Below are 17475 nucleotides of genomic sequence, written 5' to 3' on the forward strand. Positions count from 1 at the left end.
CTTTGAGATTGACATCACCTGGTCTTCCCAGATGATGATTGAGAACAATCCATGACACTGGCAGGTCTCAGCTTTGCAAAGGGGGCAGTGCATGCTATAAATTCTGCAGGGGTGCCCAAAATTTTGCAGACGCCATTTTTTTGTTTTCTGTTATTTTGAAAGTGTAAATGATGGAAATAAAATCTAACTTTTGTTGAAATATTGTAAGAATGTCTCATCTGTAATTTGATGCCTTTTGGAGATTTTTTCCATCTTTCCTTGGCTTATTTATGCACATTAATACAAATTTTTACCTGGGGTGCTCAAATTTTTGATCCCCACTGTATAGGAACACCAGAAATACATGATGTGAAGGTTCAGAGGTCAACCATTCCCGTAGCATAGTCAAATAAAATACCGGAATACCATTAAATCACAGCACCCATATTTAGCTTGCTTTATTATTATTATTTTTTTTTAATAAACAAGTAAAATATAACATTGCAAAATAAATTTTTATTGACACTTATTTTACTATACAGTTGGAGTTAGATTTATAAACATTTTACTTATATAACTGGTAAAAAAAAAAATCTATCTGGTGGGTGATAATAATTATTTAACAACCATTCACTGAAATAATTAGTAATGTGGTATAGAATGTGGTACAGTAGCTCTAAATACACTTAAAATAATGAAAATTTTCTTCATCCTGTTGTGCCCAGGCTGCAAAAAAATAAATAAAAACGAAACAAACATTAACTCACCTTCCTCCGTTCCCCCGTTGTGCCATTATAGCTCTTCGGGCCTCTGGTCTTCTTCCTTCCATGTGCACGGATCGTTACACTGCAGTCAATGTATCGCTGGCCGCGGCGATGTCCCGCCTTGGCCGGTGATAGGCTGAATGCAGTGTCATGTAAGGAGCCCAGGCAGCAGGTTGAAGGCATAGGGTATGAGCAGTAAAGTAGTGTAGTTCTCCTTTAAATAGTAAGGCCATAATGAGTGCATTTACGAATATTGCAAAACTTTATATAAATGTGTTGCAGCAAATATACTTTTTGCTGTTATTCACATTAACAGCTAGTTACATATATAAGAGTAATCATATCATATGCAATAATACTAGGTATTTTCCTAACCCTTTATTTAGGGTAGGGTAACACGTATGATATCTATTTCACACTGCGCAAAATCTGCTGCACAACAAGAAATACACTATTCTCCTGTGAGCAGATACACGGAGCTGCCTGGAGGCCTCCAAACCTTACTACACACACAGGGATGACGCTTAGTAGCCCACTGTGTCTGCTCATAGTAAAATATATAGCGGATTTCACACAGCGAGAACAACGGTGCGTATACGTGTGACCCTACCCTTAAATGTTTTTTTATTAATTATGATAAGCTACAATAATACAGCTCAGAGCTACCACTGATATTCCCCAAAGATGAATGCAATGCTTGCTGCATAATCATTTCCTGTCTAGCTGTTAATTAAATAACGTTAAGCCATATTCTACTGTATGTAAAATAATACTTGATGATTACTAATATACTTAAAAAAACAGTAGTGGAAAATGTCATCGCCTAACAGTTTTTAAATAAATATACAATAAATTTACACAGACTAGATTTGGCACCTCATATGCTGTAATGCTAGACAATTTTTGACCTTATCTCCATGCTGACTACAAATTTAGTTGCTGCAATGAGATTCCTTCAAAACAAGTATGACTAGATTTTTGTCAATACTATTTTAACATGCAACTCTAGCTACATTTATGGTTTGCCATAGTGTCCATTAGCAAAAACTGACATTACATAACATTTAGAACAAACACTGACTCCTATGTGTCACATTGGCACCCTCATAGACAAGCAAGTAGCTGCGCCACTACTACAGTTCAGAGATCATCTTCCCCTGCAATTTTGTCACAATATGTTAGACTATGGAGAGGGATGCTACAAGAACACATTTCATTTTATTGGGATGAATAAGCTGTATTAGGCAAATACAAGCCTTTCACCATAGTTCTTGTTGTTTGGCTTGTGCATCATTGTAAATGGTTTGTGTTGCTGCTATCTGTTAGTGAAACGATTCTTTATTAAATTAATAACACAGAGCATACAGAGGCCGAAAATCCATGGGATTCCATTGTGGCCCATGCTGCACTGTTCCTCATGGTTTGACTATCAACTAAGGTTCTAGGAAAACAGTCAAAACTGCTATGTAAAACCCTAATACTACTCCCTTTTTGTCAATTATAGTCAACTATATAACTTGTATTCTAAAGTTAAAAAGTACTGAATATGCAGCAAACATCACTGCAAAGAAATGTTTAAAAGAATAAAGAGTAAAACTTTGTAAAGTTTGTAAAAATCATCTTGCTGTGGGGTCACCCCGGGATACTTTGGCGGATGCAATTCAGTGAATGGCATAGCGGGCTGTCAGTTCCTGCTCCGCTTTTCACGGTCATAAGCTGCAATCTTTTTAGCTTTGCAGCCTTTGAGCATCTGCGAGATCCCCTGCAAACTGGCACAATGATGTGATGTCATTGCGTCGGCCGGGGTATCCCGGTACTGCAGCTCATAGGCTGCAGAGCTGAAGAGGAGAGCACATCGTGGGAACCTGAACTAGGCAAGTATAATTGTTTTAATTTTTCCTGTTTGGGCACAGGGGCATCATTAACAGGGGTTGCATATTTATATATAAGAGTACATGGGGCATGTTTAAATATGGGCACTGGGGCAAATATTAGTTGGCATAGGGGGCATTATATGTGAGTGGGCACAGGGGCATATTTATATATGGAGGGACGTTATTTGTGAGTGGGGGGCACAGTTGGGGTATTATGAGGATATTATATATTTTTATGGTACACTAATGAAGTATACTCTGCATGGACAAGTGGCATTTGGGAGAAGTTGTCATGGTTGTCAGATGGAGAAGGAAAGAGAAGGTCACTTATATGGTGCATGTATCCTGTGCAGTGCTGGTTTTTAAATATATATGGTTTTGAACAGTATGTAGTGACTTATGTGGGTAAATAGCCTGTGTAGTACAGGTATCCATCACTATATGGTTGCTGTATGAAGGGTATAGTTATTCTTGTTCTTTGCAGTAGATACAGTATATAAGCCCAAGGAGGAATTCTTTTGCCATTGTATAGTGCTGTTAATAAGTACAGGGCTGTATTATGCAGAGATGCACTGAAATATAAAAAAAAAAAACATTTGGGGCCAGGGTGACATCTAAGGGTAAAAAATTTTAGGGAGAGAATACGAATGACGGGGTAAATCTAGGCCTGAGTTTTACAAGCTGCCATATACATATATACTATTTTTGTGGTGGGAGCAGTCAGGACATGCATTGGAGCTCGTGCAGAGACCTACAACAGAGCTGCAGCAGCATTTAAATCCACATTCCTAAAGGATCTTAGCCATGCTGTGTAGTATACTATGCAACATGCAGAATAAAGTCATGTAAACCTTCAACGCTACTACATCTTGCAGTTAGTGTCTTGCTGGGTGGGATGAAACAATTTTCTTCCCACCAGGTGACACCAACCCTAGCTACGCGCACACACTGGGTGTTACCAGTTATCACTGATCTCTAGGAGTATATAGTGTGTTACCAGTTATTGCCGATCTCTAAGAGAAGATAGTACCCAAGCCAGATCCATAAAGTTTGATTCACCAAATGTAGTATAATAGTGACTGTGTGACTGATTTTTAAGGGTGCATTCACATCATGATTTTGCTATACGGTTCCCGTATACGGTTTTGGATTTGAAAACCGCATACAACCATATAGCAAACCGTATACATTGACCTCTGAGGCAAAAAAAATTACCCTACAAGATGTATCTGGTTGTGTAAGTTTTTGTATTTGTGTTGTGTACGATTATGTGCTTTTTTTTTGCTGTTGCCATTTTGTGTCCAGTTTTGTGTCCTGTTTTTCTGTTTACAAAGGGTTTTTTTCCTTTATAAAAACTGCCTTGAAGTCAATGGGAACCATATTGAGCACACACTTGCATGCAGTTTTGGGGAATAAGTTTTCCAAAACAGTTCAAAATAGTATGGCAAAATCGTGATGCTAATCCTGGAAAAATAAGTTTTTGCTAATAAATTAACCAAACACAGTCACTATAACACTACATTTAAAGGAGTAGTCTAATCTAGAAGAGGCGTGTCAGCCACAGCTTCAGTCATGCAGGGGGCACCGGGCAGGAGATCGTAGGGGGGTCCCAGCAGTCTAACCCCCACTGATCTTTCACTTATTCCCTATCCTGCGGGTACGGTTTGTTTTTTCAGACTGATTAACTTCTTTAAAGGGGTACTCCGGTGGTCAATGTGTTTTTCCATTTGTTTTGTTTCATTTCTATTCTTGTTGTTTAGGCTACTCTATTACCGTTCTTTGTTGTCTTTTTATCCCCCACTTTGTTTTCCTATCTTTGCTTCTATTTCCTGTTTCTTGCTGTGCTGAAAATTATAAATCCCAGCATGCCACATGCCTTGCTGTTTTGGGGCGGCTCCTTTTTTTTCCCCTATCAGTGTGCCTCCAGCTGTTGCAAAACTACAACTCCCAGCATGCCCAAAGACTGTCAGGGAATGCTGGAAGTTGTAGTTTTACAACAGCTGGAGGCACACTGGTTTTGAAACTGGTGTAGCATGATTTGTATGCTGAATAGGCTAGGACAGTGTTTCCCAACCAGTGTGCCTCCAGCTGTTGCAAAACTACAACTCCCAGCATGCCCAAAGTCTGTCCAGGCATGCTGGGAGTTGTAGTTTTGCAACAGCTGGAGGCACCCTGGTTTGTAAACACTAGCATACACACATAACAGGGACTACAACTCCCAGCATGTGTCATACACACTTAGAAATCATCCCCAGTCCGAGATTTATTCCCCTGCAGTCTATACATCCCCAGCCCATGCACCTTGTTATCCTCCCCTTTACATAACACTCTTATCTTCTCTGTCTTCTTTCAGTGCAGACCTGCATCCTCAGAAGACAGAGCAGGGGGAGGGGAGATGAGGAGCTGTATATGTCCTCTCTCCCCCCTGCTCTGTATTCTTTCTCTCATGCACACCTGTGACCACCTGGAGGGGGAGATGAGGGGGCGTGGCTTATCTCTCTCATGCAGTTCTGAAAGAACAGAGAAAAAAAAAAGCCATGACATGCTGTCCACAGCCTAATCCTAACATGTGGACAACAGTAAGAGATCCAACACAGAACTACAAACAAAAAAGACACATGCTACACAAACATATAATACATGTCAATTGCAAAAAACATCAACATTAAAAGATGATGCAATATAGCCAAAAATCTTAACCACCGGAGTACCCCTTTAATCCACTGAACTCAATGGATGGAATGGGGAGGGGATACATCATAGTGTGTGTCATCATAACATATAGTATGCCACTATTAAAAGTAAGTACAAGAGCAACAGCTCTTGTCAAAGGCAGGAATCTCTGCTTCTGTACAGTGGACAGTGAGTGAGGGAGATGGGCAGACTGCAGACAATACAAGGCTTACAGAGAAGAGATCAAGAGAACCAGCAGAGGACACAGACATAAAAAGAATTAGAATGCAGCAAATTTTATCACATTTGGTTGGTTTATACTGCAGTGTGGATCAGGAGAGCTGTGACTGGAGGCTGCATACAAAAAAAAAATATATATAAAAAAAAAAAGCTGGATATTAACAATGGGTAAGTGTTTTCGCAATCTCTGTTTGGGTGTTTTGGAGGGTGGGGACATTAACTCAGAATATGGGCTTACATTGAGCTGAAACGTTGCATGTGGGAACCAATAAATCACAGCTCTAGATATAAGAATGCGGAGACTTCCATCTTTTGTGCTGTGGCCTGTGATTCTTCGATGTATTGTTTAAATAAAGGAATAATTATATCAAACTATTACACGGTTTAAATGTTACTGGTAGATAACTGTTATTTGACAATTATGTGCAGTTTAATATTTGATGGTATCATAAATAAAAATATTACTATGTTAATTACACAATATCACAATACTTTTATGTATGTTTGACATTGTATATTTTAAAGCAACAAGGTTTTGGGTTGCAAAAGTAAAGCACAAAATAATTTCAAGATATCAAACTTAAATATTGTTTACTCCTCTGACACTTTAATGCTGGTTGGCATTTCTCTGTGAAAAAATGTCATGCCAGACTTTTGCCAAACACTTAATCAGAAACATTATACAGGTTTGTTGCCAGAATTTTGAAAAAATTTCATTAAGAAAATGTCTTACTATTTGTGTTATCTGGGCAACATGTTTCTAGTTATGAATTTTACAATATGTAAACATTTATAGCGATTCCTTTTAATGTTAAATGTGTAATACAGTCTTACAAGCACTTGAATAGCTGTGTTCAGTGTCCTACGAGCCATAATACTGGGAAGATCTTTTCAAAGTAAGTAAATATAAACATTTGTATACCTGTATGTAATGGCAAGGCAATTAATTTTATGTCAAAAAGTTAGAAATGGATTTGTTGTTAGAAGTCTTAATCACATACAAGTAACTTGTGTGACACCTTCTTCTTGATCAAACTGTAAATCGTCCAAATCCCGGAGCATGCTATCATTGCTGTTAAATCCAGGAAAGTCACCAAATTCTTGACGATTCTCTTTATTCCAGTATTGCTTAGAAGACGGTAGGTACAGTTCTTCTGATGTGTGTCCCATATCTACACGTGTTCCAGGAGTTTGAAGTCCAATGTTTCGGTTGGATGTGATAATTTTTTCCTCATTTACTAAGTGTCTCTGTATCTTTTTCTGCAAATCAATTTAGAAAGTAAATATAATTTGAAAACAAAATCAGTGTGAATATATGTAAAATAACATTTTAGTATATTGCAAACTACAGAAAAAAAGCCTGCGAAAATGAAATAACCTTGCACATCCAACTCAGTCCTTATATAGTATAAGTAAATAAATCCAATTATTAGCCCTTTAGTGAAGCGTTTTTTTTTTTTGCCATGTTATATTTATTCTGTAGGTAATATGTTTACAACAATGCCTAATTTATTTAGGTTTAGTTTTATTTTACTAAGTTTAAAAAATGATAACTTTTTGAAGAAAATGAGTAGGCTTAAAATTGACTGACCCCTAAAACTTTTTTTCCCCATATACCCCCATGATTTATAGTTATTTGTAGTTTTTTTTATTCTTACAATTTAGGTTTTGATCGCCTCCTATTGTTATTTTTTTGTTTGTTTTTTCGTACAAGGCAACCTTTGGCACTGCAGATGCTTTGAACTATATTTTCCATGATGCTTTGGTACTGTTTTGGCTATAAGAGCATCATGGGAGATCAAAGCATTTGCAGTGCCGAAGTTTGTCTCTACCTTTTCTAGTATATGAAGTGACCAAAAATTAGCAATTCTGGACTAACAAGCGCTCCGAGCGCTCCGGGGATGAGCAGGGACCCGGAGCGCTTGGCGTAACACTATTATTGTGGATGGAACTTTAAAAGAAAACTGCATTTTTGCAACTTTCGGGGTGTTTGGTTTTTACACAGTGCACTTGATGGTAAAAATTATGCGTTATCTTTATTCTGTAGGTCAATGCGATTAAAGTAATAACCGATTTATATAATTTTACTGTTATTGTACTACTTAACAAAATGCTAACTTTTTTTTTACAAAATTGGTATGCATAACATTGTTCTTTCCAGACTTCTATAAATTTTACAGGGGTGTATGAGGACAAATTTTTTTTGCACCATGATCTGTAGCTTTTATCAGAACCATTTGTTTGGTGAGACTTTTTGATCACTTTTAATTAATTTTTTTCTGATATATGATGTGATTAAAAATCTGTATTTCTGATATTTTTTTACATTTACACCATTTGCCATGGGCGATCATGAACATTGTATTTATCTACCAAATATGTTAATTGAAAAAAAAAATTTGTAAAATGGGAAAATAAGGGAGAATTTTTATAAGGGGAAGGGGTTTTATATAACTTGAGAAATTTTTTAATTTTACACTTTTTAAGTCCACATAGGGACTTATTAGATTACATTCACTGTATAATGCTATGCCTATGGCATAGCATTACACAGTTTGAGCGACAACCTACTAATACAGCCTAGCTAAGCCTGGCTGCATCAGTGATAGGCAGTAGGAGGCAGATAAGGGGACCTTCCTTTGCTATGGTAGCTTATCATAGCTGATTGGGACCCTGCTATTACCCCCAGGTGGTCTTAATCAGCCCTCCAGAATCCACCGGCACCAAAAATTTTACCTTTTAGATCCCGGGATCAATTTTAATCACAGGATCTGAAGGATTCATGCCCCGAATTGGCATGAATGCTGCTGCCCGACATTAGAGGTGAGTTCTGGCTGCTTATAGTAGCCATTTTCACACACCTTAGAAGTGAGTGCAGGACCTGTGCTTGCTTCAAAGACTGTTAACGCTATATGATATAAATATACCTCATGGCACATTAACATATGTCATAGAGCAGGAAATGGTTAATAACAGAGTTGAGGTCAACTAGAACTAATAACAGGGTTGGGGTCAACTAGATATCCCTAAGGAAGCTAGCAATACACATGGGATTGGCCGGGGTTCTTGTCCGTATATCTCTTAAGGTACAAACATATAAAATTGCCTTTTTATCTTGAAGCAGAGTGGCGAGGAGAGAGAGACAGACAAGCTGCTTAACCCCTTAATGACCAGGCAAATTTTCATTGTTGCACTTTCATTTTTTCCTCGTCGCCCTTTAATAGCCATAACTCTTTTATTTTTTTATCTACACACCCAGGGATTTTTTATAGGAACAATTGTACTTTCTAATGTCTTTGTTCATTTTGCCATAATATATGGATTTCTTTTTACAACATTTACCGTGTGATCAATCTAACTTGTAATCTTGATACTTTAGGTCAGCTTGATTTAAAATAATACCCAATTTGTATAGTTTTCATCATGTTTTACTAATTTTAATTCTAAAATTTATTTGAAACTTTTTACAGACTTTTTAGAAACTTTTACCGTTGTGGTATTGATGGGACTTTTTAATCGCTTATTTGATAGCATGAAAAAAAACACAATTCTGAGGTATGATTTTTGTTTTACATTTACAACATTCAACTGGATAAATAATGTTTTATTTTAATAGTGCAGACAATTATGCACTTGGCGATACCAAATATGTTTATTTTTATTATGTTTACTTAGTTTTTTATGTGGAAAATGGTAAAATGTGGGTGTTTAAACTTTTGATATAGAAGGGGTTAATGTGTGTGGGTTAAACCTTTTATTCATTTGTTTTGACACTTTGTTGGTCCCCTTAGGGGACTTTTGGAGGAATGATTAGATTCCTCATACAGAGCAATGCAGCTCAATAGAACTGCATTGATATGTGTGCTCAGCGCTCGATTGATAGATCCTGCTAAAAAGATGTTCTATCAATAGCTGAGCCACAGATGGGACAGAAACTGAGGGAAGCCCTTTGGCTAACTCAACAGTTGACAGCTGACAATGGCTATCTAAATGGTTAATATCCAGCTGTGGCGATCGCTACTGTAATCAGCTGAGAGCCGCCCAGTATGGCGCGGGCTCGAGTCAGGAGCCCATGCCTTAATGGCACCATGATGGCACCATACATGTCAAGTAGCACAGCCTGGCACACTTTCAAGCTGCTACCCCTCTTACTGTTGATCATGTGGTAAGGCAAACCATGATGTATATTCATAGTACTAAAATATTTTACAATAGCCACATGCCCTTAAATGGGTACTCTATCCCTAGACATCTTATTCCCTATACAAAGTATAGGGGATAAGATGTCTGAACACAGGGTCCCGCTGCTGGGGACCCCTGCAATCTCTCCTGCAGCACACGCTTGTCATCAGCTGCACGGAGCGAAGATCGCTCCTGCTGATGACTCACGATACAGTGGCCGGAATATTGTGATGTCACGGCCCCTTGTGACGTCACGCCACCCCCCCTCAATGCAAGTTTATGGGAGGGGGCGTGAAGGCCGCATTGCCCCCTCCCAAAGACTTGCATTGAGGGGGCGAGAGGCCGTGACGTCACAATACTCCGGCCCCTGTATCGTGAGTCATCAGCAGGAGAGATTGTGGCGGTCCCCACCATCAGACAGCTTATCCCCTATCCTTTCTATAGGGGATAAGATGTCTAGGGCAGAGTACTCCTTTAAATGATAGGTTTACTGGGTAGGATTATGTCAATCATCAAGTTGTCTACTCTTAGTGCAACTGAAAGTACACCCAACTTTCAAGGACTCTAATACCTGTTTTTTTTTTTTTTTTTTTTTTTAGTAAAACCAGATTTGAAACTTGAAGATTTTGTTAAAAATATACCTATGTAAGGTATGAAGACATAAGCATACGTGGTATATCTAAATCCTGTACAACTTAAAGGGGTAATCTGGTGGAAAACTTTTTTTTTTAAATCAACTGGTGCCAGAAAATTAAACAGATTAATCAGTTCTTATTACCTGCTGAATAATACAGAGGAAATTCTTTACTTTTTGGAACACAGTGCTCTCTGCTGACATCATGAGCACAGTGCTCTCCTACTCTGGACAGTTCTTAAAATGGACAGAGATGTCAGCAGAGAGCACTGTGCTCGTGATTCAGCAGAGAGCTCTGTGTTCAAAAAAGAAAATAATTTCCTCTGTAGTATTCAGCAGCTAATAAGTACTGAAGGATTAAGATTTTTTAATAGAAGTAATTTACAAATCTGTTTAACTTTCTGGCACCAGTGAATACAAAAAAAAGTTTTCCACCGGAGTACCCCTTTAAACTTGAAGATTCAGGTATTCATCTAAATATCTGCTTAGATCAAGATTTTAGGCTTAGGCATGTTCCCTCTCCCCCTCTATATGAAGGTTATATAGTAATTATAAATAATAATCCTCATAATGTTATATATATATATATATATATATATATATATATATATATATATATATGAATTAAGTTAAAAAAATGTTTAAATGCCCAGCTCTGATGACTGGTTCTGCCAGTACTCGTAGGGTTAATGTTTTCTAGCCCTGTTGTTTGTTTTGGTTGCTGGGATGGCGCCTCAGTGCTCCTGGGTATGGTTCAGCTTGCTGAGCCAATTAGAGTCCTCCTGGTTGCAGCTCAGGCATGTATAAGGAGGCTCTTTTCAGTCATTCCCTGCTTGTGATAGTTCTTAGTGACTGCACCAGCTATCAGAGTTGTAAATTATCAGAAGCATCTGTTAGTGACAGGGTTAAAGACAAGGGAGATTTATTAAAATGTCTCAAAGAAAATGTGTTTTTATTGCCTATAGGAATAAGTCACAACAAAAACTTAGTTTTTTTTTCAACAGCAGAATATAAAATCAAAGTTAAGCTGTGATCGGTTGCCATGGATAAATACTTTCTTTTAGACAGTTTTCATAAATCTCAGCCTACTAATTATGGTGTATTTGATCAAAATAACTTCTATAGGAAACTCTGTTTCATGTTTTTCGGTAGAAAGTTATTGAATCGTATAATATTACATTGTCTGTAAATATTTAATTACCTCACATGATGGAACTGATGACTGAGATGAATGCGACATAACTGGTCTTTGAAGAAAAATTATTTGCTTTGTTGTCAAATTCCCTTCACTGAAATAATAAGCAGATGTTACAGAGTTGGGCAATACTGGATCTAATGAAAAATACAAACCATTTATACACAATTGTACCTATGGATGGAGGGTTAGTTTCAACTGTTTAAATATACAATTGATCACTATGTGATAACAGTAACTCTACATTTATAAATCATTAGTTAGATTAAAAAAAATTACTTTTTTACATAAAAACCCTGTTTTGGCTTGTTTGCATGCCATTTGCCCTTGATAAAGCAAAATGTCTGGGGAGCTTTTGTGTAATGTGTGTCAGTTTTTACCAATTCAAAGCGATTTTATTCAATATAATAAAAACAACATACAGAGCATTTATGACAATCCAATAGAAAGACAAATTTGACCTATTCGGTCCATCCAGAAAGGAAACTGCAATGCTCAAACAACAAGAACAAGTGTGCAGGTACAATAATGCAAGGTAAACTAAAAGACCCATCAAGATGCGGCAGGGGGTCATGGTAGTAAAAACTAAAACCAAGCATAAAAAATTACTAAGAAAGGCACAAGGCCTATTTGTATGGATAGGGCAACTGGAATAGGGCTAAGGACAGGCAACAAACAACACAGGACAAGACACCAAAGAACATGGAAGGAGAAGAGAAGAGGGAGGGGAAAGGGATGGGGGAAGGAGAAGGGGTAGACCAGGAGACCATTGCGTAAGCGTCAACTCTGCTGGACCCTTCCAAATTAGGTCAGAGCATAAAAGCGATCAGAAGAGCAGAATTGTGACCTAGGCAGCCAGGTGGAGGTAAATCTGTCCAATTACATCTGCCACCGTCACAAGGATCATGGTCCAAAAAGAGAATAATGCAGGGCAACTCCACCAAATGTGCAACATCGTGCCCCTGGCAGCTCCACACCACCAGCAGGAATCTGGCACTGTTGGGTACCATCAGTAAAGGACAGACAGCATCGGTACCCCCTTGAGAGTATCTTAGAGCTGGTTTCCTGGGCCTTGGATGCTATGACTGCCTTGTGAGTCAGGCAAAAGCATTGGGCCCAATATATGGAATAAACTGCCTACCTAACTCAGATTCCCAAGCCAAGCAATAGGGAGGGAGATCTGGGAGAAAGCAGGAGACCGTAGATGTGTGATATGGAATGCCGATGGCAGGATGAAGCCATACAAAGCAGCTCAAAGGGGGTAAGGGAGCAGTGCAGATCAAAGCCACCAGACACAGAAGAATAAAAGTGTTGCAGTTGGAGATATGCAAACGGAGCATGACGAGATGCAGGCCATGATTTCAAAATGACGTAGAGGGGTTTATGTGTACCCCCTGCAAGGATGTGGGAGAAACGTAACGGACAGGAGAGTGAGGAGCCCAAAATCCCCTCCAGACTAGGATAGACCAGGTGGTAAAATCAGGGTTATTTGATATAGGAAGAAGAGGGCCCGACCGATCCACCAGAGAGGCACCAGATGTGTGCAGGGAAGCCAAGGTGTGCCATGTGGAGAAGGAAAGGGGCAATGTGTCGCGAACCGAGAGCGACCATGTCCAAGGGAGCGTGGAAACGGAATGAGGGCAAAGATCCTGTACCAGTGATACCCAGCGTTTTTGCTCAACATTGTGGAACATGTTCAAGACCCTTGCATGGGCACAGGCGAAATAATTAAAGCCTGCCTTCAGGCAACCCAGCTCCACCCAGAAGCATGTGTCTAGAGAGAATGAGTCTGCTGATTCTGGGGCAGGAGGAAGACCATACAAAAGCGCCAAAACTCTGCTGCAGCTGCGTCCAAAACCCAGTGGGAATGTTAACTGGTAAAGTTTGCAACAAATATAATAGGCGCAGCATTAATGTCATCTTAAGTATGTTAATCCTGCTGAACCAGGAGAATTCCTTACGGTCCCAGAATGCCAGGTCCGATCTAAAACGGGTGAGCACAGGAGAGTAATTAAGATGGAATAAAGAAGCCAGAAGGCCAAGTAAACGGGAACTAACAACGGTGGGAGTCTAGTGTACGCCCGTTAGTGAAGAATTTATTTAAAAAATGGACCAGCAGCTGAACTCAGAGACAAACCAAGAGTACTGGAAGAGAAACTAGTGGATTAGTGAGATAGATCAAAAGGCCATCGGTGAGGCTGAGCATTTATATTCATTATCGCCTACCACGACTCCACGAATATCAGGGTCAGCATGTATAGAGGCCAGTAAATGCTCCATCACCAGGACTTACAAGAGAGGGGAAAGGGGACAATACTGCCTGGTGCCATTGTGAATTGAGAACAGGGCAAACAGGCACCCATTAATTTTAAGGCAGACCGTCGGGTACTGGTACAGAGCTAATATTTTGTCCGAGAATATTGGGCCTACGCCAATGTTGCCGGAGGGTTTCAACCAAGGAGGACATGGACACATGAACGAAGGCTTTTTCTGTGTCCAGAGACAGGACCATAAGACCATCAAAGGGACACAGTTTATCTAAATTCTTATACAGGTTGTCCCTGGCTTCCCTCCTCGGCACAAAGCCCACCTGGTCCAATTAAATGAGGGAAGGGAGAGTGGAATTAAGGCGGTGGCCAGCAGCTTGGAATAGATTTTCAGATCTAAATTTGGAAGGGATATGGGACGGTAACTTCCGCATAACTGGATCCTTCCCCAACTTAGGGATGAGTAGAGTAGAAGCAGGGGAAGGGAGTGGAGAGGGAGGTTGAAGGCTGACAACATTAGAGGGGGAGATTCCAAGACTATAGAACTTAGCAGTGTAGCCCTCTGGGATTGGGCTTTTTCCCCCTGGAAGGTCCTTTATCACTCAGGCAAGTTCCTCGGCTGAAAAAGGTGCCTCCAGGGACTCTACAGTGTCTGAGGAGAGGGACGAGAAGGGGGAAGAGGGTAAAAAAAAAAAGGAGAGGAAGGGGAAAAAGCAGAGGCAGGAGGAAAATTGTAGAGATCAGAAAAGAAAGTATGAAAAAAGGAAAGGATGTCAGCTGTGGTGTGAACAGGAGGCCTAATGCAGGGAATGTGAGATTGGGTGAGTCTGGTTCGCAATGCCCTGGCCAGCATACGACAGCTCTCTTCATATTCATAATATTTTCTGCAACCAATTTGCAGCCTCCAAGAGGCCTCGAGGAGGCGCTTCACCTCCATCCTGCCAAGTTCCAGGTCCTTAAGAACCGATTGAGAGAGAGGGCAGTCCGTAGGGTGTGGGCTTTTTGTGTTTTAAGATGAGAGCCATGCTTCACCAGTATGCCCTAAAGAACACATTTGAGAGATTTCCAGCGCATAGGAGGTATAGTGCTATCAGCAGCGTGATCACTAGCAAAATTGGAGACGGCCTGTGTAAGATAAGCAGCACACACGGTATCCAAGAGTAAAGATTCCTTCAACCTCCAAGACCACAGAGAGCGAGACAAAATACTGGTGCACAGGATGCTCCCAATCGAGGTTTGTGGGAGCCAGGGCAGGGAGCTATGCTGAATCAGGACATAATCAATACGAGGGGATGAAAAGAAGTTATAATAAAGGATCTGGGCTTGTTTAAATGGAATGGTCAGCCCCCTTGCATCAAAGGATGTTGCGTTACTGTACGACCGTATCTGCCTGGAGCGGACCCACGCAAAGGTTTGAGGATCCCCTGGTCAGGAAAAAATCAAAAACGAAAAAGGGAAGGAGGGTTAGAAGGAGAAAAATCAGTCAGTAACAAGATCGACCAAGACAAACCACGAGACTAGGAGAAGAACCCAATACAAGACTCAGCAAGCAAAAAACTAGAAGAGGAACACCCACAGAACACGACAAGGACAAGTAAACACTAAAAATCAGTTAGCAGCAGAGGGACTGCAGCAGCAGATACTAAGGGGGACAGTCTAACAAGGAAGCAGTCTAACGGTGAAGGTATGCCCATCCTTTCGCACCATTAGAGCAAAGGGGAATCCCCAACAGTATGGAATGTCTTGTTCCCAGAGAACAAGAGAGCAGCTATCTGGGCCAGAGTGTGCCTGGACAAGTCAGGGAACAGCTGAACCGGAACATCCTTGTACAAGATCTGCCGAAGGGCTCGTGCCTTCCGCAGGATGTCTTCCTCAATAGCGTAGAAATGAACTCTGCAAATAACATCATGTGAGTGCTGGTAATCCGAAGAAGGAGGGCACAGAGCTTTGTGAGCACTATCCAGTTAAATGTGAGCACCCGGAGAGCAGTCCAGTAGATTATTGAAGATAGCCAATAAGGCAGGAGTAGGTTCCTCAGGACCCACTGCCTCTGGTAAGACGCGGAGGCGGATATTGTTCCGCATATTGCGATTCTCAATGTCATCCAGATGCTGTTGTAGGGTGACCAGCTGATCTGCAGTGCTTGGAGAGACGTGGAGGGCGATTCCTGGGCAGACTCAATCACATCCACTCTGGCGGATAGAGTTGAAAGATCAGTGTGGAGCGCAGCAAACTCCTGTCTGCACTCCGCAACCACTTGCTTTGCTTAAGATGAAAAGTCCTCCTTAGTAGGTAAAGACATAACAAGGGAGCGCAGGTCTGCCAGAGTCTCACCAGATGACCATCATATGAGGAGGAGGTCTCCACAGCCAGGGCGACCAAATGGGCATCCATAGCGGAGGGAAAAGTCGGAGGGGCAAGGACGAGAGACTGTGTCCAGGAATACTGGTGGAGTTCCTGCCAAGCTTGGAGGAATGTCTGGGGGAGGAGAGGATAGGGACAGCTGCTGAGGGCCCACAATCCGTTGCTGTACAGACTCCCAAGGTGTGATTAGGGTTAGGGTCCGACAGTCCAGGAGATGAAAGTGGGGCCTTGGAGCAGTAGGGTTCCCCCGCTAGAAGAAGGTCCAGTAAAAGGACTGGGACAGGTGAAGCGGGATTTGAGAGTCCCCTGCAGATGTCCTCCCTTAAGGGAGGCTCATGAGGGTCTGAGGCTGGCAGGGCCCGACCCTGGCAGTCATGCAGGCTTACCTCGGGCCATGTGTGGGCTGAAAGCACTATGGGGGTGACTGCCTGGAGAGGAGAGGCAGTGGCATGCCGAAGGTCCATACTGACAGGAGAAGCGGGAGCTGGCAGCCGAGGTGCAGTGGAGGAGACTGGGGCTGCGCGCACTGCAGGAGCCGACAGGAGCCACCCACCATCTTGCGCACCATGTGGCTGTGTATCTGGAGCAGCAGTGCTGTCAGCAGGAGCTCTGGAACAGCTGGGGGCATCCGAGCACTGTGCAGGCTGAGCAGAGGTAGGCTGGGTGACTGGAGCTACCATAGCAGGTGCCAGGGATAGGAGACGAGGGTCCGGCCGGTCACAGTGGAGGAAGTAGCTCAGCGGCACGGACCCACTTTGTGGTGGATGGAAGCGGGTGAAATATGCTGACAGCTGACTGGTCTCTCTGAGGAGATGGGGGAACAGAGGAAGCCTTCTTCCTGGCAGATTTAGTTTCTTCCCATGTAGCTGCACCCCAGAGCAGTTAAATAGAATGTGAAGGGCGGGAACTCTCTCAGCACACGTCCTCACAGCACCATGTTCTCGCCACACCCCAAGTGTCAGTTGTTAAAACAATCCCCTATATGGTCCTAGTGTGTTTAAAGTGTGGAGTATGTGGACTGTAGCCACAACACTGTGACATACCCAAATTGTTGTATGCAGTGGCATGCTACAATGCAACTTAGTTTCTACACACACACTGATGAGACAAGTGGGTTGAGGTTTTTAATTCACATTACAGCATATAATAAAAGTTATGTTTTAATCAAAATTAGTGGATGATACATTTAAGGGTTCTTGTGATCCAAGTTATCAACTGTATATAATAAATATACAAACCAGACACACAAAAAAATGCTGGCCCTACTAGCAAACCTTCAAATGCCTTATCTCCTGTGTGTGAA

General features: G+C 41.2%; 1 protein-coding gene across 1 annotated transcript in view; it reads right to left on the minus strand.

Moving 5' to 3' along the window:
* Window positions 1-433: 433 nt before the first annotated feature.
* The window catches only part of RFTN2 (raftlin family member 2), a 100464-nt gene continuing 83422 nt past the window's right edge, over window positions 434-17475 (minus strand). The window contains exons 8-9 of the mRNA XM_056534987.1: window positions 11548-11635; window positions 434-6790 (exon numbers count right to left, since the gene is read on the minus strand). Coding sequence (XP_056390962.1) covers window positions 6524-6790; window positions 11548-11635 — 355 coding nt within the window. The 3' untranslated portion in view covers window positions 434-6523. The remainder of the gene's footprint in view (window positions 6791-11547; window positions 11636-17475) is intronic.

This window comes from Hyla sarda, chromosome 8, assembly GCF_029499605.1.
Source record: "Hyla sarda isolate aHylSar1 chromosome 8, aHylSar1.hap1, whole genome shotgun sequence".
Lineage (NCBI taxonomy): Eukaryota > Metazoa > Chordata > Amphibia > Anura > Hylidae > Hyla > Hyla sarda.